Below are 25,000 nucleotides of genomic sequence, written 5' to 3' on the forward strand. Positions count from 1 at the left end.
CACTAATATGCCAGCCACAAGAATATCCCAGGAGAGGAATGGTTGCAGAGATCGAGAGTCGAGAGAAATAAAGATAATAGAATGGGTGGAACCCTCTATCAAACACATACCTGATTGAATTAATGTATGCTTTGTAATAAGAAAGCAAGAATGAGACATCCAGTCAGCCACTGGGATATGTATTCGGCCCTTGGTATATGTGTGTTGGCAAGTTGTCGTCTCATAGTCGAGGGTCACAGCTCGAGTTAGAGATGTGTTCTGTGTAGTGGTGTGCCACCATCTCACCCTTAGTGTCTCCCAGGGTCTCGCATGCCCTTGTCCCAGGTCACGTTTAACTGGATGGCTTCCAGCTTTGTCTGGTCTGGGCTGGTACAATCTGAAAAAAAGTATTCCTCCAGTACTAGAGGTCGGAAAACGGGAGAAGGCAAGACGTTAAGGTAGGTAGAGCAGAACAATAGCAAGAATTTCTGAGGGAGGGCAAGAATAAAGGCCTGGAATTCACTGCCTGGATCGTTGCTGAAACTACCACTTTCCTTTCCTCTGTGGTGTATTTTAGCTATTAGTTTTGATCGTTATTCTATTTATAAGGTGATAGAAGGCCTGAATTTATAACAATATATAATATATATATATATATATATATATATATATATATATATATATATATATATATATATATATATATATATATATATATATATATATATGTGTGTGTGTGTGTGTGTATACATACATATATATATATATATATATATATATATATATATTATGTATGTATATATATAATATACATATATATATATATATATATATATATATATATATATATATATATATATATATATATATATATATATATAAATATGTGTCCCCAAAGAATGAGTACCTAAATAGAGTAAATAATTCAAAAAATAAAGCTGTATTTTTAAACGCTAAGATTTTAGTGCTAGATGAAAAATTATCACAAGATTATGATAAGCTGAAGGATTTCAGTTTTCACATTGCTAATTACCCACTCTTCTAAGCGTTAATGACCCCAAGAAACACTGTTATGAAGTTTTATTTCATAGATTGTTCAATTGTGTGCAAGGAATTTCAGTGCTATGTTAGTGAATGGAAATGACAGGTAAGACTACTGTTAAAACAAGCTTACTGTGATAAACTATCAGGATTATACAATATAATAAAAATAGTATTACATTTAAGACAGATATATATGAAACTGGAGTTTATCATGATGCTGTAGGTTAATTTGTTAAATGTTAGTTTGATGTATGTGTAATGATATGAATAGATATGTAAATACATATACATACACACACACATATATATATATGCATATACTGTATGTATAACACATATATATGTAGATATATAGTCATATTTTAATACTATAGGGTATATCACTGTGCACAGAATGACCACATCAGATATTAACTGAGGTCTTATACTTTGATTAAGGATATGCCCAATTTCGATGTAAATTTCTAGAGTATGACTTATCCAATTGGCAACACCTTTTTATCATGGAAACAAAACAGGAAAACAGATCAAATTCAGTACCACAATATGACTTGCGCTGTTACTAATTATGACTACTAGTTTAAAGGCTTCCCCTGCTTCTTTCTCTGCTTCACGCTATCGAAATATCCGGAATTTCACACCGTACCTTGTAATTCCTTATCTAAATTCCTGGTCTTCGAATCGAAACTGGCAATGCAATGATGGGCCGGATTGCCACACTTACAACAGAAACTCTAGTGAAGGTATAATAACTTTTGCCTGTTGAGCTCTGTTGTGTCCTGGTGCTTACATGGGTTATTAAAACTGCATTTCATTTGTACTGAGACTTATACCCCCTACCCAATATTCAGGTACCTCTGTTCGATCCCCGCTCTAAAGAGAATCTCTCGTGTGTGTGTGTGTGTACGTACAAATATATGTAGGTGTGTGGAATATGCTTGTGTACACTGTGTTCTAACTTGTAAACCATTATTGAATTAGGAGTATACTAAAATCAAGTTGCGCAAGAAGGAATGCATGAAATTATTTCAGAAGATCGAGGAAGCGAATATAAAACGAACAAAAGCATCATAAACTGGTTCATGTGCAAGTTAATGATTGGAAATGTGAAAAAAGTCTTATATTAATTTTGTTATATATCATGACTAGGAATCGATGGTCTTGAGGTTATTTGTCCGTTAAACATCTACCAAAAGAAATTATGAAATAGCCTGTTAATTAGTGTTAGAAACACCTAGAAAAGGCGCATCAAAAACGTCGACCCCGCTAAGGATTAAGCTGAGAATAAGGAATAATCGGTGCTCTTTTTTGTCAGTCAAGAAAAAGACTGACAATGATGGTAAGGCTATAAATGTTTTTTTTTTTTTTTTTAACAAAACCATGACGATTTTCTGAATAGAGTCCTTTCTTCTGATGACGAATCGAAGGACTTAAAACTTGACTTTTGATTAGGATTTAATATGTGAAGTCGGTGTTGGCAGGATTTCTCAGTTTTTCCAAGGTCTATAGAATAAACCTCGAGCTTTACATGCAAAATAAGTCACCATTTTAATTTTTTGGTGAGCAGTTATTCTTGTTATAGCTTGATTAGCTTGATCTCTTTTTTTTTTTTTTTTATCCACATTTTTACAAACTGAAGTCTCGTGAGATTTTTTCAATAATTTGGAAAGACTTTCAGAAAAATGAAACATTGAACAGCAAGGAATTCTGGTGGTATGCAATCTTCTGCCGCGTTAGAGGGTAGTCTATGGCTCTCTTTTGTAGTCAGAAACCTGTATCGGGGGTGGTGAAGACTGGGCCTTGAAGGTCCTGGACTAAAAATACAAGTTGTCATCCACGCGCTCTCTTTTATAAGTAATCCAATTTCTGCGAAATGGTTATTTTTTTTTTTATTTTGGCGTGTCACTTTCATAATTTATTCCGCCATATTGGCCGGTATGCAAGGATCAGTTGCTGGAGAGATTCTTCGGAGTAGTTTCTTACCCCAAGGCGATAACATTTAACAAAGTAAGTGCTACTCGGAATTTCAGACTATCTCAGTTAGTAGAACATCAGGATGCTGATGGGGGTGGTGAGAAGGGCCTTCCTTCGGTGGCACATCGTTTCATATTGACGGCGAGGTTATTCATGTGCCTTGAAGAATGTCGGACTGGTGGTGCCACAAGTAGCCTGTCATGACGTTTACAGATGTAAATCACCAACAGCAGCAAATAGAAGCACAGCAGAAAGAACACTGCAAAAGAGCAACAACTAAACGATGCCGTAAATACAACGAAACAACAGAAAAGATGAAAGTGCAAACACACCCACAACACAGCGATAATGGCACAACAAATCCATCATAGGGACGACAACAACGCAGTCAGCGACCAATAAAACATCAAAAGAACAACTTTTCATAACAAGTTAATTTCTCCGTCTTGCTAAGAGGAAATATTACATCTCCAGTCCTGCTATTATATATTTGCGATAGAGTTTGCGATATAGAGGGGTATACATATGGGTTCTGTATTCCTAGTGTATAAAATCTTTATGTAATCCGTATTCTGTCAAGTTCTGCGCATCAATTGTGAAAGAGAGGTAGGGGGATGATAGGCTGATTAATTCAGTACTGAGCAGAAGTGCCTCCAAAACCGAAATGAGATGGAATATATAAAATTTCTTTCAAGTATATATGTATATAAGCATGTATGCATATATATATACACATACATACACATATATATGTATATATATACATATATATTGCGTGTATATATACATATATATTGCGTGTGTGGACATAAAGCTGTGTACGTGAAACATAAAAAGGGTATTAATTTCTTCTTATAACGTCTGATGCCTCACCTATAAAATTAAGTTTTTCAGATTATTATATTTCATGATGGATGCAACTGTGTAAACCAATCCCATTTAATCTACTGTAAGCTACATTAATCCAGAATATGCGAGTGAATTGAGGCAAACTTGAGAGGTGATTATGATATTGCCAGAAGAGAAAAGAAAATGGCGTCCTTCAGACTTTGGACATATCTAGCAACACAATTAAAGGTGAACGCTAAAATATATGTATGTGTATATATACAGTATATATCTATATATATGTATATAAATATATATATACATTTACATGCTATGTAATATATGTATATATATATATGTATATATATATATATATATATATATATATATATATATATATATATATATATATATATATATATATATATATATATATATATATATATAATAATGTTGTATCATCTAGTCGCGTTTACTGTATTAGTTTTGAATCTTTATTTTTCTCCGTGTTTTCACGCAATTTTCTGTCGTCTCGTTAAAAACCCAGTTTAGTGCCGTTGTACAAACCGTCACCGCAGAACGTGAATACAGTAACATACTCAAAGTAAGTAGCTAGCATGTCTAATTTCGAGTAAGTCACAAGTTCATCTGATGATTTGCTAAAACCTGAATCTTAAATCACTCCCTTAGCGATGTGGTGGTTAGGTTCCTCAGATCAAGTCTTTAGCTTATACCAAAATGTGCCATATCCGAAATTTAAAGCCGCCTAAGATTGTGCTGTAGAGTTTACTTCATGTTAGCAAACTAAATATCTCTCATCCTTTATTGAAGCGAACTCAACGCCATAAAGATTTTATTATCATGTGGTTTGCATAAAATCTCTTAGGAAAATCCTTGACCAGTGTCATGTTGACTCCATAGCAGTGCACGCCGTACAAGCCTAGGCGAACCAAAATTAGCTCCATCGAATCCTTGTGAAGGTTTTGCTCTCCTGCTAATTGACGTGGATTCTTGTCTTGTATTCACGAACCTTATGCTGTGAACCTTATTTAAATAAGTATCCACAGACCATCGGTTCTAAACCCCTATACTGGATTTTCTTTTTACATACTCCTTAGTTACTATTAGTTAACCAAAGAATCCACGCACTGATGCACAGTACACATAAATAGAAATACTAAAAAGGCTATTTCAGGATTTCAATCGTATGTTTATTATATTAGTTATTGTTGTCTGTTTTTGGTTTTCTGTAAAAGAAAACTATTGTGCCGGCTTTCTCTGCCCTCCGCCCTCAGATCTTAAACACTACTGAGGCTAGAGGGCTGCAAATTGGTATGTTGATCATCCACCTTCCAATCGTCAAACATACCAAGCTGCAGCCCTGTAGTCTCAGTAGTTTTTATTTTATTTAAGGTTAAAGTTAACCATAATCGTGTATCTGGCAACGATATAGGACAGGCCACCACCGGGCCGTGAAAAAGATTCATGGGCCGCCGCTCATACAGCATTACGCCGAGACCGCCGAAAGCTAGATCTGCTTTCTTTGTCCTTGATTATACGCTGTACAGAAAACTCGATTGCGCTAAAGAAACTTCGGCGCATTTTTTACTTGTTTCTTATCCTTTTTTTATAACAAAGATGAAAAAGTGATTTAGATAGAGCGTGTTGCTCTTCTGGGAAAAGAGGACCTTTTCTGGTTACCTCTTCTCGATTGTTTTACTATAATTACAACCCTTACCCTGATGGAATATACAAAACGACTCTGACTTCATATATTTTTTTCCTCAGTGTTTAACATTTATTATGTAGTTTTTGGGATCATGTATACAGACGATGTAAAACAGCGGAGAGGCCGTGGCATGTTAGGTTGGTTCTCAGCCTTTATAAAAAGCGCTTTTAATGTCGCAGTTTTAGCACGTCTGTCAAGAACAACACAGCATTTGCAAAGTTCGGATCTTTCCTAGATGGTGACCCCCAAGGATTTTAACCCGGTATGTATCCACCTTTGCGGCGTGTTTATTACAAGCCTGTTGGGGATTACCGTAAAATCATAAATAAAAGGCTGTAAATATCATAAAGATAATGACCCCCAAAAAATATTAGTCCTAGATAACGACCCCCGAACTTTGTTGGGGTCACTATCATTTCGGTTCGCCTTGAGCCCAAGTTATAAAGAGTATCGGATGACAATTTTGTAGCAGACGACGCTCTCAGAACCATTTTTGGCTTGTTTAGTTCGAGGATTCGATCGATTCACCTTCATTTTGCTGGATTCCGTTTCCTGGTACATGTTGTTTACCTTAAATTTTACACTTTCATGAATTGCCAAAATATCACCAGTGTCCTGGTTTGATCAAAATTGTTATCATTTAGAAAATAACAATAGAACAGTCCGTATAACTGATATTGAAAATTTAAACTAAATACAAACTTATTAAAACATTTTTAGCTCATAAATAAAGACAATTATACCTGTCTGGAAAAACTTTATAACTGATATTGAAAATTCAAACTAAATACAAACTTATTAAAACATTTTTAGCTCATAAATAAAGACAATTATACCTGTCTGGAAAAACTTTCTGCTGCATGGTAAGTAAAACTTCCTTGATCATCCCATTGTCCCTGTTAAAAAGAGGCTTGTTAGATAAACTAAGGGAACACAAAGGAAAAAAGAGATTTCTCATTTTAAAGAGAAAAGGGCCCAGTGCGATGACAAATATTAGTTATTATTATTTCAGCATCTGAAGCCCATTCACGTGGAACAAGCACACAGTGGCCATTGACTTGAAGTTCAAGCTGCCAAAGAATGTTGGTTTCAACCTCCTACTACAGACCCCACACTGCAGCAGTAACTGATCATGATACAGAGCAAGTGATTTTTCATCGCCCTGGGGAGACGCGAACCCGCGACGTGTGAGTGGCATTCCACAACACTAACCATTATACCAGCCGAAGTGAACAAGATATACATTAGAACTTTGTGCTGCACTTGTAGGAAAGTCCCAATGTTAGTCTTGAAATTGTTCAGTTACCTGTAGTAGAGCAGATCTCGAGAGACACTCCTTTCAGTTCTTCGAGAAAAGGTGGCAATAATGAGTTTTAAACCTTTATTATCACTGCAAGATGTTATATGGGACCGGATGAGTCGGGATGTTTCCATAGTTGTGTGAAAAATAGAGGTATAACCTACTCGTCATACATAATTCTCTCTCTCTTTCTCTCATATATATGTATATATATAGAGAGAGAGAGATACACACATAATACAGTACGCATGGCGAGTGGATTATGCCTGTATTTTCAACACAACTAAGGAAACATCCCGATTCATCCGGTCTCACATAACATCTTACAGTTATAAAGATGTCAAATGAGTAACTGTCCAAATGAAACAGCAATGTAGTCTTTGTCTCTCGAGAAAACTGGAAATTCAGAAGTGTAGTTCACATAAATATGAACGGGTAATGTAAAGAGAGAAGAAGATTTAAAAAAAAAATAACTTCCAATACTCATACGAGTATATTGCGTACATACTCATCCCGTATAAAATATAATATATATATATATATATATATATATATATATATATATATATATATGATATATATATATATATATATATATATATATATATATATATATATATATATATATATATATATATATATATATATATATATATATATATATACATATACAAATTATATACATATTCAAATTGTTTATAAGAGATAAGTGTACATAATATATAGTATATTATATATATATATATATATATATATATATATATATATATATATATATATATATATATATGTGTGTGTGTGTGTGTGTGTGTGTGTGTGTATAATATATATGAGTGTTGGAAAATATATTTTTTATATCTTCTCCTTTTCTTTGTTTTGGTTTTTTGCATTACCTGTTCATACTCTCGTGAACTACAGTTCTTATTTTCTTCAATTTATTCCGAGAGACACTTACAAAACAGCTTATTATTAAAGAATGTACAGATCAAGTATTTACAGTGAATGAAGTTTTGGTTAAAATTTCGGTCAGGACTTTCTTTCGTGTTTTCAGTTATTAACGGCAAATAATATATTCCCGGAACCGATGGCCTTAGAAACGTGAGCGAATTCCCGAAATCAATCAGTCAATAAACACTTCGAGCTAACTTAGGAATACTAATAGCGTGTACGTATGCGGTCAATTACGAGGACTGAGATCCCGAGTCATCCTCGATTTTCCGAGAGAAACTCCAAGACGAAAAGAGAGAGAGAGAGAGAGAGAGAGAGAGAGAGAGAGAGAGAGAGAGAGAGAGGGTGGCCATGTAACCTGTTAATGAGCAGAGCTTAGAGGATATATATCTGGGAATACTGGCGCATTCTAAACATACAGGGATGATCACTGCCTCTGATGATCACATCTCGGCCCAAATCCACTACCAATTGGATAGAATATCATTTAGCTGAGCTTCACTCCTCGACCTTCCCAAAATGTTTCGGTCAGTTGCTTGGTGCTCTCTGCTTCCTTTACTTGTTCTTGGGAAGCGATGAGTAATTACGAAATACTATATGCTATCACTGCTCGTATATATCGAAGATACAAAAATTTGATAACAGATACAAAAGTATTCCACTGGACAAACTCTAAGTCCAAACGAGAAACTCTGGGAAGATTCCTCCTGGGGAGAGGAGGGTAGGAAGATCTCGGAGGGGTTCCCCCGGGGAGGGAGGAAGTGAGAAGGGGTGGGGGGTGTTGGGGAAAGGTGGACAATCCGAGAGAGGGCTATTCCAATAAGCCCTTGCATTAACAAGGCCATTTGGTAATTAAACTTCTAACGAGCCAATTCCCTTCCTATTGGCTGCTGCCGACAAGTTAGTCTTTCGACCAGTATCCTCCCCCTCCCCCCCACCCCTAACCCCGCATCCTCCCACCTCCCAGTCATCCCTCGGCATCCCTGAGGGGGAATTAGCTTTATTATATAATTATATAAATGGGATAGTATGTTTAACTGTCTTGAAATAATGGAGCCGCTTGAGAGAAGCTGTTAAAGAATTACACCTTAATGGACTTAGGAGGTTCGATGCGCGAACTGTTTCCGGGAAAAAGTATAATGATAAAGAAAGAAAAAGTCATGGCTCTCCCTCCGATGGATAATGAGTCGGGATTCTCTCTTCATTGTGTGTTCAGATTTCAGCAAGACGATTTTTGTTCGCAACACCAAACCCCCAATAATAAGATCTCCGACATCAAGTATCATTAATGTGTTATTATTTGACGCAATACTATCACCATAACTGACATCTAAAAGAAAGAACATCAACCACAATAAAGGACGAGGAGAAAACTGCCGAGTTTTCATTCAAAACAACTCTCCGTCGTTTCTTCAGAACTCCGGTTTTGTTTTTAGAAGCTTCACTACAGGATCAAAATAAATTCAGGTCTAGTTGGTCGATCGGACAAAGCTGTTGCGTAATGAACATCGCGCTGTAAGAAGTCAGTAAATGAAGTGATTTGTACGAAACGCGCCAATAAACATGCGAGGATAAGTAAGCTCTTGGACTCGCTTTCATTTTGTCCATAGAAATCTGTTTTGTATTTGAGAGCTTATTAAATACTGTAAGAGTGTCCCCGTTGTTCAGATAATAACCCATACAATCGATGTGAAAAACAGGTAGCAAATCCCGTGAAAATTATCTGCAACATTGCTGCCCTGTAGCAAGGGCTTATGTCCTGATGGATGCTGGGATATTTTTCGAAAAAAAAAAAAACAGTTCCCAAGTCCGATTCCCAACGGGAGTGTGAACACTGAGATCAATTCCGATAACTCATATCATACCTTTCCTGAGCCCGAAAATTGTGTAACTGGTAGCCAGTCGACTACGAAGGTCGCAAGCAGAAAGGGAAGGACATGGGCTAGCACCAACGTTCAAAAGCTCTTTCCAATAACGTTATATATATATATATATATATATATATATATATATATATATATATATATATATATATATATATATATATATATATATATATATATATATATATATATATATATATATGAGGAGTCAGTACACCTCAAGTGGTGCACTGTTGGCATTACTTGAGTTTGCTTGCATATGTCCCGTCGACCCCTAGCTGCAATCCCTTTCATTCCTTTTACTGTACCTCCGTTCCCACTTCCTTTATTCCGTCTTTTTGTCCAACAACTCCAGATTCCTCTTTTCCCTGTTTTAAGCGCTAAACGGCTGGAAGTGTCCCGTACTCGGCTCTATAGCCAAATTTTCATTGATTATAAAATCCTAAATAAAATTGCTCTTACTTTATCTGAAAGTGTACGACGCGATGCAGTAGGTTCCGTAATTCTTGGTCATGTAAGAATAAAATCCTTGTATTCATATTTTCAATGGCTCTCTCTCTCTCTCTCTCTCTCTCTCTCAGGGTGGAATAAAGATGGTAGTCGGAGAGAAAAAGGTATTGTATAAATAAGATTTCGTTCCGTAGCTGATCCATTTATGGCCGCGACAATCAGGGACGTGTGCGTGTGTGTGCAAGTGTGTGCGTAAGTGCGTGTGTGTATTGTATGTGTGCGTGTGTGTGTGTGTGCGCGGGGCTAGGCCGAGGTGGGAGTATCCTCCGAGTCTTAATACGTGAAATGGGGGTTGAGATTAACGAGTCTACCCCCACTTAATTAGATTTGATATCGGTAATCAATTAGTTGATTTGTTCGGATTGGCAGGATTAGATGATCCTCTTCTCTGCGTGATTGTCCCTAACTGCTCCTTGCCGCATGTCGTCGGGCATTATAATTAAGACACTCCTATTCTGCCTTTTTTTTTTCCACTTTAAGCCGATGAGTGCCAAAGGTTGCCGGGTATTTCAATTAAAGCGTATTGTCGTGTCATGATGGAATTCGTTTATACATCCAACTGATCTTCAGGCACTGATTTTCTGTTTCTTTGATTTCGGACACTCAGTAAGACACATCCATGTACGGGATGTCTTTATTTTTCAGTTATTACAGCCCCTACTGCAGAGCGTTTCAAATGAATGTTATTTAGCTTCATGCAAAAGTGAATACCTTCAGCAACAATAACTGGTATCGATTTCTGATTAGGACTAATTCTGAGTATTGAAAACAGACCTTCTTGATCATGTCAATGCCGCGTTAATTCAAACATCCACGTAAACTTACAAAGCACTTGAATGTCTCAGAAAGACGCTTTTTGCAAGAGCTGATAGGGTAAGAGTCACAAGCAGGTTTAATAGTAAAGTGTTCTTGTAACCTTTGGTTCACAACTGTAATCATTTGTTACGTCGGTTGTGGTGTGAGATGGTTTGGCTCTCAAATATTTCGCTTTAAAACTCTTGGTTCGATGAAGTCTGTTTGAGCTGTCTTTCACATTGATCAGTCCTATTTCTTTAAACTTCACTTCAAAAAGAATTCAAGATTTTTCATTCTGAAACAAATACACATCGACAATATGATGTCGTAATATCACCTTTTACCGTCGTAAGATTAATTTGTATTTTAGCTACATCAGACGTATACAGAATGTTAGCGTTTGATATATACGGCAAAAATACTTTTGATAAAAAACAGTCATTGGAATTACTTTGTGAATGGCGCAGTAGAGAGTAGTGCTCATGTCAATATAGTCTCAAGAATTATTCTCTAGCCTTGGTTTGACCCTTTGGCCCTAGCATCGGACCTGTATTGAATATGTTATTTATTTATTGACTTGTTATTTATTTATTTGTTTTATTTCAGTGTTTGTTTTACATTACTTTGACTCATCATTGGTCTACCACTAATCGTTCGAGTGTGGAAGCCAACAGCCTGTTCAACTGGGCATAGTCTATAAATCTGTTCCGTCAGATCTTCAGAATACGCAGTCCATCCACCAAGGGCTGATATCTCTTCAGGCAGCGCCAAACGTCTTCAGTCTTTAAAGTTGAAGAAGCGATTTAGATTGTATGTTATTCTTCAAAAACAAATCACTAAAAAATATACAATTCTCATTTTCATTTAACGATGTTCAATTTGACATGATGCACTGGTGCAAAGATGAGCCAGATATCCGCAGAAGGACTTCAACATTGCTTATGAGAGAATAAAATACTTTTATGGTTAATACTATGAATCTGCCAGTGTTAAATAATGCATACGATGAAAAACATATAACACATTACTGTTCGTGAGGTCTGAGATGGTAAAAAGTCATATTAGGAATGGCTACCTTATGGCCACTGTATTTGAAATTCTCAATAGTAAAGAATGTGGATATTGAAAAACAAATACAAATGAACTAGACTTGTGATCTATATAAACGTCTGTCTATCTATATATACATGTATATATACAGATATATGTATGTATATGTATATAATATATATATATATATATATATATATATATATATATATATATATATATATATATATATAATATATATATATATATATATATATATATAATGAATGTATGTTTGTAACTATGAACACATGAGCACGCGTTTAACATAAATGAGTTTCTGACTCACATCGGGGTCGAACCCTTGTCTTTCAAATGAAAAGCCAGGGCACTACCAGCTGAGCCACAGAAGAGAGACTGGAGTTCGATCCCGATGTGAGTCAGAAATAATATATATATATATATATATATATATATATATATATATATATATATATATATATATATATATATATATATATATACACACATACTAGCTGATCAACCTGGCGCTGCCCGGAAAAACTCTGAATGACATTCAGTAAACTATCTCTCTACCGCTTTCTCCTCCCTAACACCCCTCTTCTCAATCTTCTCTCACTCTTTCTCACTCTCTTCCGACACACCCATTCACTATTATAGAATTCAACAACCTAAGGCCATGTATTCACGATCAAGTTTACCTGTCATTTCTTCTGTCTGTTCATCGAAACAGCTGTTAAAACTTGTGTTGACAACAGTTTGCGGGCAGAGACAGTCCACTCACCAGAACGGATGAACTAATGACATTACCTAAATACTTTCCGACCGACTGACATGTAATCGCATGTGTAGACAGGTTAACGCCGATTTCATGACAGTTTGCCACTGTATTTCATCTGGGAGCATCTCAGACGCTCTGATCAGAATATGAATAAATTATGTATAGACGTTATTCATTTCACTGTTAGAACCTTCAACGCTATTTGTAGGCTGTTATAAAGTCCAAATCATGCAATAAAAATCTAAAACAATATTTCCATGTGATACAGGCAATTTGGTGTAGGCCAAGGCCAATGATGTCTTTTTATGATATGTGTTACTATAATAAAAGTAAACTTCATTGTCCAATTCATAAAAAACTGAACCAACCCCTTAGTTCTAATTTAATCTCATTCATTAATATTGTATGAGAGTAGACGTCTTTTTTTTTAATAAGAAATATTTAGTCTATACTCTGTTACGCCTTTTTACCTCTTCTATCATTAAGTGAATTGCTGCAAGAGTTATCCTTCCATCCCCTCATCATATTAAGAAAAAAGTGCAAAACTCTTTCCTATACGGCTAACTTCAACTCGTGATATGTATTTTTTATTTTGGTTTTTGGGGCGATTTTAACATAACATAATAAATTACAACTCATTATCATTACTATGACATCAAATTTCTTAACGTAGAGTCGTGTATAAAGTTACACGTACAGCATGCATAAACATGGTCAATTTGTACAATAACGTAATTATGTATCAAACAAAATCTTTCCCTTTTTGGAGGAATGTTAGGCAGTCGGATATTTATTGTTTTGAATAAATAAGCATTGATGAAAGATGGAAGTGACTATATATCATTCTAATATATAACCTCAAACAATAATTTTATTTTCGTAAATGATGGGAATGCTATTCCTTACTGTGTTTGATTACATCAGCAAAAGGTATGAATTGACGTGTTGTGTAAGCTGCAAGCACTTTGAGGTACTCGAAGTGCAGTAGTTTCTGTTTCCTGATTTAATCCCTATTTGCATTTAATACATTTACCCTCCAAGTGCCTTTTGGAAAAGATTTCCAAATGTAATGATCTACATTCCCGTTAAGTTTTAATCTAGAATTGTCAGTCATTATATTCCAGGTAATCAGTAACAAGTAATGTGAAAAGAAACTTATCTTCCGTGTGCAGTGAAGTATTTTGCCAATTCACATGATAATTAATTTCAACCATCAACCACTTCCACTTTTTTGCATTTTTTGCATTATAAATTGTTGTTCTTCTCTTTAGGTAATAATTTAGTAATAAACCTCATAGACAGAGATAGATTTAGCTCCAAAGTGTTTGAGTGATGCCTTAAGAGAGAGTGAGTGAGTTTGGTAGTGGTTTCTGCTGGCTCACAGCATCGCGTTTAGCCACTACTATGCAAGCGCGGACTCAGCTTCGCTTACTATGGAAGGATATTATCGATTTAGGTTTCAATGTAGATTTTATTGAGGTAATAAACAATTATATTGATTATTATCATAAATTGTGACCAAAATTCACGTAAATTCTGATAAAAAATTGATGTTACAGGGGATTTATCATAGTAGGTTGATCATACTTCTGGCAGCGCCAGAAGAAAAGGTGAAGCGTCAGGTGAAAAATGAGAGTAAACCCAGAAAACTGAAGGAAAAGTTTCCAGGCTTTTCCAAGGTCTTCTCATAGTTGCTGATCTGTTTTGTGTCGAGTTTTTATGCGAGCAAACCTGGGAGAATGAGTCGACAAGAAATGAAATTGAATGATCTCCATAGTATCCTTATTGCATTCCTTGAAGTAAGCCGTATGGAATTCAGTCAGACCACAAGGCACTCAGTATTTCGTAAATGTAAGTGTAACACTTAGCAGTTTTCCCCTGTAAGGTGGTAGCGATTGACAAGAAGAGATGTTGTCTTTTTCTTCCTCTCATTTAGTTCTAAATATCATATTTAAACGTGAGACGCAAACAGGGGCTTCTCGAATATGTAGGTCATTGAACGCCTTAAGAGGAGAGTGGAAAACAATGGACGCGTGTTATATGAATATATCTTTCCATAATCAGGTCCAGTCTTTATTTTTTTTTATTTAATTTGAGGCTTTTGCCAGGTTAGGTCAACTATTGTACAGTGTAAGTATCGTATAGGCATTTCACTTTATGTGCTTAGAAGCGTCGACATATTCAATTACGATGCGTTTGAAGAAGGAATAGAAAAAATGAATGATAAAAACAGGACTGGTGATTCACAGCATCTCCATCACGCTGATGAAATGAGCTCCAAAAATGTATTGTGTCTTGTTTTAAAACGTCAGACGAACGCTCAGAAATTTCATTTGCGATTTATCAGAGCTAGAAAATAGTGTTATATGTGCCCCTTTTACTTCGTGCAGTATATAACCAGCTCTCTTACGTATTACGTATCAGTTCCTCTTCACTTTCATGCATATTGAGAATCGTTACCTGTAAAACTTTTATGTTATGTATACCTATGTTTTCATTAATTGCACCACATTTTCACACCACGAAGACGGGCATATATATATATATATATATATATATATATATATATATATATATATATATATATATATATATATATATATATATATATATATATGTATGTATGTATGTATGTATGTATATAAATAAATATTTCTGCATATTTGAATTACGCTAGAGGAAAGAAGGATCGTTAGGAATAACCTGAATCTTTTTCTTTTTTATGCTTACTGGTTCAGGCACAAAACTGACGCTTCATTCAGTGTATTTTCTGAAGAGTTTAATTACCATCTTTATCCCGGCATTCGTAATAAAGGCATCCTCTGAAGTCTCCTTCAGTAGGACATTAATAACAACAGCTGCCTCTGTTAAAGGGGCCAGACAGCATTTAGAAACTAATTCTGTATGGCGCACATGACGTGCATACAATCATAAAACAAGTAAAAATGCGCCGAAGAAACTTCGGCGCAATCGAGTTTTCTGTACAGCATATAATGCTGTATGAAATTCTCAGTCGTAGTCCATGAAACTTTCAGCCACAGCCCGGTGGTGGCCTGTGTTGTTGGCACCTATAGCGGTACCAGATGCACGATCATTGCTAACTCTAACCTTTAATAAAATAAAAACTACTGAGGGTAGAGGGTTGCAATTTGGTATGTTTGATGATTGGAGGGTGGATGATCAACATACCAATTTGCAGCCCTCTAGTCTCAGTAGTTTTTAAGATCTGAGGGCGGACAGAAGAAGTGCGGACGGACAGACCAAAAGCCATCTCAATCAAATTATTTTACAGAAAACTAATAAAACCAGGCAACATGTCTTAGGTGCACCCTACAGAATCTTATCAGTTGAGACTTATCTTGATTGGTGAGAGCTCGTGTCATTGCAGTGCACTGAATAATCTGGATCAAGATACAAGATTCAGAGATGTCGGAAGCTACCATTTACTGTACGTTCTACAAAAAATAGACTATAGAATTTTGATCAAGCACCAATAAGTCCCAAGGCATTCAGCTTTTTTAACACTTGCATCCACTAGTCTGTTACATAGTCAGGCAGTTACGAAGCCCTAAATACTTTTCTTTAGCCATTATAGTCTAATCTCGTGGAAGCTTAATTTTAAGAACACGAAATAAAAAAGTCACCTCTTGAACAGAAGACTGGAAGAAATTGGTGACACTTTTGAGTTCCTAAAATGGTAATTGTTAAATGGACATTAGATTTGAATGAATAATTCTCAACATTTTCGAAAGTGAATCCGGTATTCCTGCTTGATTTCTGATGGAAATTGTATTGTTTAAATTCAGAATTGTTTAATGAAACCCTATTGTTAAACGTTATGAGAGGTATTAGATGCATCTATGTAATCAGTTACACTACACGTTTTTACATCCTTTAACCGAGTTCCATTTACCTAATTAATCACTTTTTAATGTTAGATTATATATTGTTCTTGGTGTCATATTTTACTTTATCAATTCCCACTTGAAGTAATTCCATGCTAGCATTTGATTGCACACGCCATATGCTGCAGAGAATGTCATATTAATGACAATTACATTAAAAGCTACCCGTCACTTTGAGTTTTGCATGTGAAGACATTTTGGAATTTCATGACATAATACGCAATATTTGTCCTGGAACAATTCATGAGCTTAACCATTGCCTTTGTAGAGTGGTTTGAACGCGAATAGTCAAGTTGAGGAAGGCAGTCATTGATTTTTAATACACTTGGAACCAATACGATACAAAATCATAATAATGTTATATAATTTGAAACTAGCCAGTATATGATGAATCTGATACGATATGATTATCTTTGCGATAATTTTATAACATTCAGTCCTAGGGAGAACTGAATGGTTTCTAGGATCTAAAAGAGCGGAAGGCAAAAACTACAAGGTTGGAAGTTATTCGAATCATGGAAAAGATAATCTGGATATAAAACCATCAAAATTATGTCCACACACCAATTTTTTATGCTTCACCAACCATATCTGCTTCGAATTTAACTCCTTTTTTCTTTGCTTTTATATTTTTCACTCATGGCCACTGCATTTTCGATATATCATATTCGATAATTGTGGTCCTTCAAAATGATAATAATTATTAGGGGTCTCAGAAAGTAAAGAATCTTTTGAATTCTTTCACTTTGTGCCTTCAGTGAATTTTCATCCACTGACTTTCATGAACTTTGAGAGCAATTCAGATTCTTTGTTATCATGTCATAAATCATTCAAATAGGAAAACGATCAAATCATTTGCGTTTTTAAATCCGTCTTTGTTTTATATTAATACCGTCGCATAATATATACAGTATAATATATATAGTATATATATATATATATATATATATATATATATATATATATATATATATATATATATATATATATAGAGAGAGAGAGAGAGAGAGGTTGTAAAGTTTACAGTGGAGTCTCTGTAAATTGTAAGTTGGTGCATAGGTCAAATACGGTTTGCTAGGTAGGTGTAGGTTGGGCCAAGGAGGAAAGCGTGGCTCTAGTAACCGTATCCATAAAGGTTAGCCGAAAACCATCTTCCTTTGTTTCCAGGCTTCCAGCAGGCCCTTAATTAACCGCTAAGAATTATCATTTTGGAATGGCGTGACCACATTGCTGCGCGCATGTCTTGGCCCCCGTGGGGCTTTACCTTTGAAGGATAAGTGCAGACGTGTTCACTCACTTAATGATAGAATATGTTGCATTATACATATATATATATATATATATATATATATATATATATATATATATATATATATATATATATATATATATTATATATTTATATATATATATATATATATATATATATATATATATATATATATATATATATATATATATATATATATATATATATATATATACATACATATATACAATATATATATATATATATATATATACATACATACACATACACACATATATTTATATATTTATATATATATATATATATATATATATATATATATATATATATATATATATATATATATATAGCTGAAGCCACAGAAAAAGTTTGAAAAGAACGACAAAGTGCCGAGTGCTTTTGTTTGACACATCTTTGGGGCACAGTGATGCCCCACAGATGTGTAAATTACACGAAATTATTTGGCACCCTACCGGTTCTTTTTAAAAGTTTTCCCTTAGTTCAGCTGATAATCAAATCAATTGCATAATTGTGACTTTTAGTATACAATATATACATATGTATTCTAAAAATCACAATCACTTGCATAATTGTGAATTAGTGTATACATACATATATATATATATATATATATATATATATATATATATATATATATATATATATATATATATATATATATATATATATATATATATATATATATATATATATATATATATATATATATATATATATATATATATATATATATATACTGAAGCGCCAAAAATGTGAATGTAGTTTCTGGTTAGAAAGCCAAGCCTGGAGACTTAAATCATGCAAGACCCAATTCCGTTAATTCGGGAGGTGGAACAAATTCGGGAAACTTCCCCTTATTCTTCTTGTCAAAAGTCAAACGGGAAAACTCTATAACAATTTTATCCTCGTTCCGTCGATTACAACATATGAAAGAAGAATAATAATTGAATCAGCTTTTTCTTTTGTAGCTGCCAAGTTTAACTTTCTTCCCTCGGCCTTTTTTTTTTTTTTTAGCTGTTTTCATCAAGGATTAGTCAAAAATGAATTTTGCTTCTTTTTTCCAGAATTTTTTGACGTTTGCGTTTACATTTCGCGTAAGGCAATTAGATTTCCTGAAAAGTGGAGGGATTTCAAAAAAAGGCAATAAGTTTTGTAAATGCAAATATCATTTATATTAAACCAGATTAGATACCTGCGACATGAAATTAAATGGTCCTTAGTATGGTCATTTTTTTTATTACCTAGATGGCTGGAACGTTGAAACATTCAGCCTCCTCCTCGTGGTCTTCCATTTTCCTTGTATCACTGATGGTTCTCTTGGCAAAACCCTACGATGCATGTAGATGGAAAATAATGCCCACCCCTAGTAAATCATTATTAGAGGCCTCTTGACATTAGTTCGCCTATAAAGTCTGCGTGACAGCCGTTGGTAACATCTAAGGGTCTGAAAATAAAGAAAGCCTTGATGGTAGCTATACGCGTCAGCCGCGCGAGAAACTGTCGGGATGCCGACGAATAAAATCTTGAGAGAAACTCTTATTTTCAAAGTCATGATTCGATTCACTTGGGAATGAGAATTCGAGGTGTCAGGATGGATGCTTAAGCAAAGGGGCGATGGAAGATTCTAAGTTTGCGTTAATTTATAAAGTCTGACTAAGAATCCAAGGAAAGAGAGATTAGGTAAACAAACGGTAGTCCTAATTCTGTGGTCATTATTATTTACTTTTTTTTTTTTTAGCATAGTGTCCCTATTTCTCTAGTAGAAATTCTATGGGTTCTCCCATTTATTATTATTATTATTATAATGACTAATATATCTCACCCGGTATTATTATTATTATTATTATTATTATTATTATTATTATTATTATTATTATTATTATTATTGTCTAGCTGGTTATTTTGATTGTGATTTTTTTTCTGGAGGTGTGAACGTCAAACTGGAAGAGGAGACTCAGTCATCGCAGGGAGCCCCAGCTCCTCCGCCCACGGCGTCGAGCAGCCCGCCCATTCTGAGCACCACTCCTTCCCATACACCCACATCCATCGGCCACCAGGCGCCCAACTCTCAGAGCAAGAAGGAGCAGCCCGATAACAGAGAGGAGACTTCCCACCAAAAGGTGAGAGGAAGTAAATACTGTAGTAAGTTTAAACAATAAAATAGACTAGTATTCAAAAGGATAGAAATGACACTCCGCTGACTGATTTCCTGTGAGGTGTGTAAGTCTTGCCTCCAACAGAAATAGGTGTTAATCGATCCTGCCCCTCGTTTATAGTGTGATGGTGACTCACGAAAACTTGTTATTTACATGAAATTCATCTGAACGAACCTGTGTGATGAATAAATGAAATTGTTTTTGAGAGTCTTTGTAGAGTATAAGGAATTTTAAGACATAAACGTCTCCAAAGTGGACGTCCATTGAGGCATTACCTTTGAAAATAGATAAATAAATAAATAAATGACAGATTACATGTAAGGCGCATTATGCTCCTTCTCGGGAAACTTATTTTACGAGAGGTTTTTGGGTGGGCCGAAACAAGTTATTGTGGGGTGTCGACATCCGTATTGCTGGGTAAAACACTTGGGTTGGCCCCTGGGGCCTGTTTTGTTTTAGGCTTAAAACAATATTGTCAGTATGCATTGATGTTCTCCTTCCTCTCTTGGCCCTGGATCGTTCACTATTTACAGATTCTCTCTCTCTCTCTCTCTCTCTCTCTCTCTCTCTCTCTCTCTCTCTCTCTCTCTCTCTCTCTCTCTTTCAAACACATTTTTGCATGAACTGAACGTCTGTCTAAAAAGTTACCTCTACATCGTTTTTTTTATCTCAGAAGTTCATTTATTTGTTATTATTATTATTTATTTGTTATTATTATTATTATTATTATTAGTAGTAGTAGTAGTAGTAGTAGTAGTAGTAGTAACTTGTTCTTTTAAAGCTTAACTCCAATTTGCTCTGCACCAGTTAAAAAAGCAATATGTAGTGAAAAATAGATAGTATTCATTATGCCTGTGAAATCAGGTAAAGTGACACACCGCTACAAATTGGTACGGGGTACAGTCATGAGGGTAACTGGGTCTGTCCTATCTTGGTGTGTCATATTTTTCAGCAGCATCTGTTAACTTCCTCTTGTTTGGTAATGACTCATTTATGCGCAGTTCTGGAGTTTTTTGTATTCTAATATATAATAGCTAAAGTTTTTTTCCAACATCTTGCAAAAATATTAAGATCTTGAAACTTGAAGGAACAGCAAGCCAAATACGTCAGTCTTTCACCAACACACTAGAATGTTTCTTAGTCAGATGTGAAATATTCTATTCCAGAATCAGTTTCAACTCAGCTACCGGTTGCAGTTGTATCTTTTTTTTAAAGGTGAACGAATTTAACCTTCGGTTTTAATTACGTAACTTGAATGAATCAGTTCACCGCCAGTTAAAAGTCATATAACATAGCTGAAACTCTGTTATCGAAAAGTAGCGCAAGCTACTACTTGTGGAATAAGTGTGGGTAATTAAGACCTTTTACAAGCGCCTTGCTAATCAGAATTGTAGCTCGCTAAAATTTTTTGATGCATTTTTTAACACCGGTACAATGTTTTAATGCTGTCACAATGCTGCTATAGATTGTATCTTGGGTGGTTGTTGATATTCTGCTCTCAATGGCGGGAATCTTACAAGAGTTCGACAAAACTTTTCTTCAGCTGACATGGCCTTGTGGCTCTGCTGCCACCTTTCTCGCAACCAAGTATGTCGCAATATCAATGCAGATTTTATAATGAGGTTCTCATGACGTTTCCCCGGAACGGAGGAGTATGGACAAACTATAGCTTCTACGCAAACAAATTAAAATTTTTTGTTTATATCGTAAATTTCCATCACAGACCTCTGGCCTATGAGGTTGTTACCTATCACAGTAAAGTTTATATTCTCAGTTTCTATGTCGACACTTAGTCTTATGATCAGTCGCGGTCTAATGAAATTCTCGTGATTATGTTACTTCCTTTAACACCGAATGGAAGTTTTGGATCCATTTGTAATCTTTTACCAATAAGCACAATTCCAGCACTCGCGTTGCAATGTTTAGCCATGTCAAATTCTCTCGATCACTTTGCAATATTTGGTCTGGCTCTCTTTCAGTAAGGCTAAGTGTTTCGGTAACAAGGTGAGTCATATGATATGGTTCCAGAAATTTCCTAAGGAATTAATGTTTTATAATCAAGTGGCAATCTGTTGCCTCCGAGTTAAGGCGATGTGGTCAAGTTATAATCTACCATCATCAGCCTGGTAGTCAGTAGGTAACGCTTCTTCATGAATATGAAGGTGGGCAGAACCAAACCAAAGTTTGTCTTTAAGCTATAAATATAATTTGCAAATTTCACTCCCAGAGTTTATTTTTTGTTGTATTATTAAAAAAACTGTTTCGACCGTCACAGGTTTGAAGTAGGAAATTTCCAACTTTGTAATCGGGCGATAATTATTGTTTTTTACCTCATTTGTTAAACAGTGGTTACTCTGTATATTACATTCAATTTTTGCTTAGAAAGTCGTATAGAACAGAATATGCTTAATATGTATTATGACAACAAGACCTAATGTTTTAGCTCTTCATTTAATTTATAACAGCCAATTGGATTTCCCCTCAGTATAAAGGTATTTAAGAGCTTAACATAATTTTATTCCTCTAGGGCCGAGACTTTTGTTTCATAATCTAAGAATACACACAAACGCACACACACACACACACACACATATATATATATATATATATATATATATATATATATATATATATTTATATATATGTATATACATATATATACACATGTATATATATATACACATGTAAGACAGTAAGACTGTGGAACCAGGGATTTCACGAAATCCCTGAAATTTTCAGGGAATTCGTGAAATCACCAATTCACTTAGGGACATTTGATCCCGAGGGGCTAGTAATAAACACGGCGAAACAGTGATTCATATACCCAGTTTCTCCGTGTTTAGCACTAATCCCTCGGGGATCAAATGTTTACACTCTGTTTAGTACTAGCTCCTCGGGGATCAAATGTCCCTAAGTGAATTGGTGATATCACGAATTCCCTGAAAAGTTCAGGGATTTCAGAAATCCCTGGTTTCACAATCTTACTGACACGCACATATATATATATATATATATATATATATATATATATATATATATATATATATATATATATATATATATATATATATATATACATATATAATACATATATACATATATATATATATATAGTATATGTATAATATAAATGCATACATACATATATATATATATATATACAGTATATATATAATATAAATATATATATATATATATATATGTATATATATATATATATATATATATAAATACAATGTAAATTATATATCTGGAATCAAAAATGTATCCCGTCTCTTTGAAGCCTAATATAAGTAATATGAATACATATACAGTGAATTTGTGTGGATATTTTATATATATATATATATATATATATATATATATATATATATATATATATATAAATATATATAAAATATCCACACAACTTCACTGTATATGTATTCATATTACTCATATTAGGCTTCAAAGAGATGGGATGGTTTTTGATTCAGATGCTTTAATTTACATTGTGCTTTATATATATATATATATATATATATATATATATATATATATATATATATATATATATATATATTTATATTATACATATACATATATATATATATATATATATATATATATATATATATATATATATATATATATATATATATATCAGTATATATATATATATATTCAGTATATATATAAGTGAATGTTTGTATATTTGTTTGGCTTCTATAGAAATCAGAATCGCTTGACAGACCCAGACAAAATTTTGGACACGGCCTTTGTGTCACCCCAGAAAGGTTTTTAACTCAAAATCAAATCCCTACCACGTGACAGACATACAAACACGGACAAAACAAATGAAATTTTCGTTTTTACATCACCTTTTCCTTTAGTTTTTGGGTTTATTCTCATTTTTCAACTGACACTTCGCCTTTTCTTCTGGCGCTGCCAGAAGTATGATATACCTACAACAATAAATCCCCTATAACATAAATTTTTTATCAGAATTTACGCGAATTTTGATCAGTTTAAGAAAATTATTAATATAAGTGTTAAACATATACCTCACTGCTTGGTTGTATTGCTAAATTAAATATTCTTGGCTTCATTACAAAACATTTCATAGCTATAAAGAAATGAACCCAAACCAGCAGGTCCAAAGATTTTTTTTTAGTTGTGTTCCTCATTCGTGTGTGCGTAGTAGCTGCTAGCTCAACACGACGTGCAAGATGTATGATGACAGTATATCCTTTTTTCTTTATTTTTTAGTTCAAATGCAAATTTTCTCATTAATTCGACGTTTCTTCTTCGTTTTTACCTTCGGAATTCGTTATAGCGACTACTCCGTAGCGTCACGATGGCGTATGTCCTTATAAATTTGCTTTAAATGAGGTTTATGGGGTATTTTGGCAACAACACTTCATTACATACCTAATGCCGGTAGGTATGGTCTGCCACACCACGTGTGGAAAAAATTTCCATACTCTTTTTAGAGGTTTATTGTGGTCAGATATATTATTTTTTTATATGATTCATTGACCTATATTCTCGGTCATTTGCATGTTTATATGTTTCTATAACAGTGACTGAATAAAGAGCCATCAAAGAATGGGTGCTTATGCCAAATCATGAGGCAGCAGAAGTCGATCGAACAATGTCTCGATTGACATGTCGAATGTAGACGGCAACAGAGTAACCGCTTTAGGTTTCAATATAATTAAGGTAACTTAAATCTTTTTTAAAATTGTTTTAATAAATGTAAAAGATTATTGTGATTAACTTGATAAGGATGTTTATGGGAAATGATCTTTGGACTGTGAAGGAAAGCATATATCGTTTTATATACAT

At 34.3% G+C, this 25,000-nt stretch overlaps 1 protein-coding gene across 2 annotated transcripts in view; it reads left to right on the plus strand.

Annotated features, from left to right (window-relative positions):
- The window catches only part of LOC136841672 (homeobox protein aristaless-like 4), a 188,039-nt gene that overhangs the window by 66,620 nt on the left and 96,419 nt on the right, over positions 1–25,000 (plus strand). For both annotated transcript variants that reach the window (XM_067108863.1, XM_067108864.1), the window contains exon 2: positions 19,944–20,137. In XM_067108863.1, coding sequence (XP_066964964.1) covers positions 19,944–20,137 — 194 coding nt within the window. The remainder of the gene's footprint in view (positions 1–19,943; positions 20,138–25,000) is intronic.

Source organism: Macrobrachium rosenbergii, chromosome 9, assembly GCF_040412425.1.
Source record: "Macrobrachium rosenbergii isolate ZJJX-2024 chromosome 9, ASM4041242v1, whole genome shotgun sequence".
NCBI lineage: Eukaryota > Metazoa > Arthropoda > Malacostraca > Decapoda > Palaemonidae > Macrobrachium > Macrobrachium rosenbergii.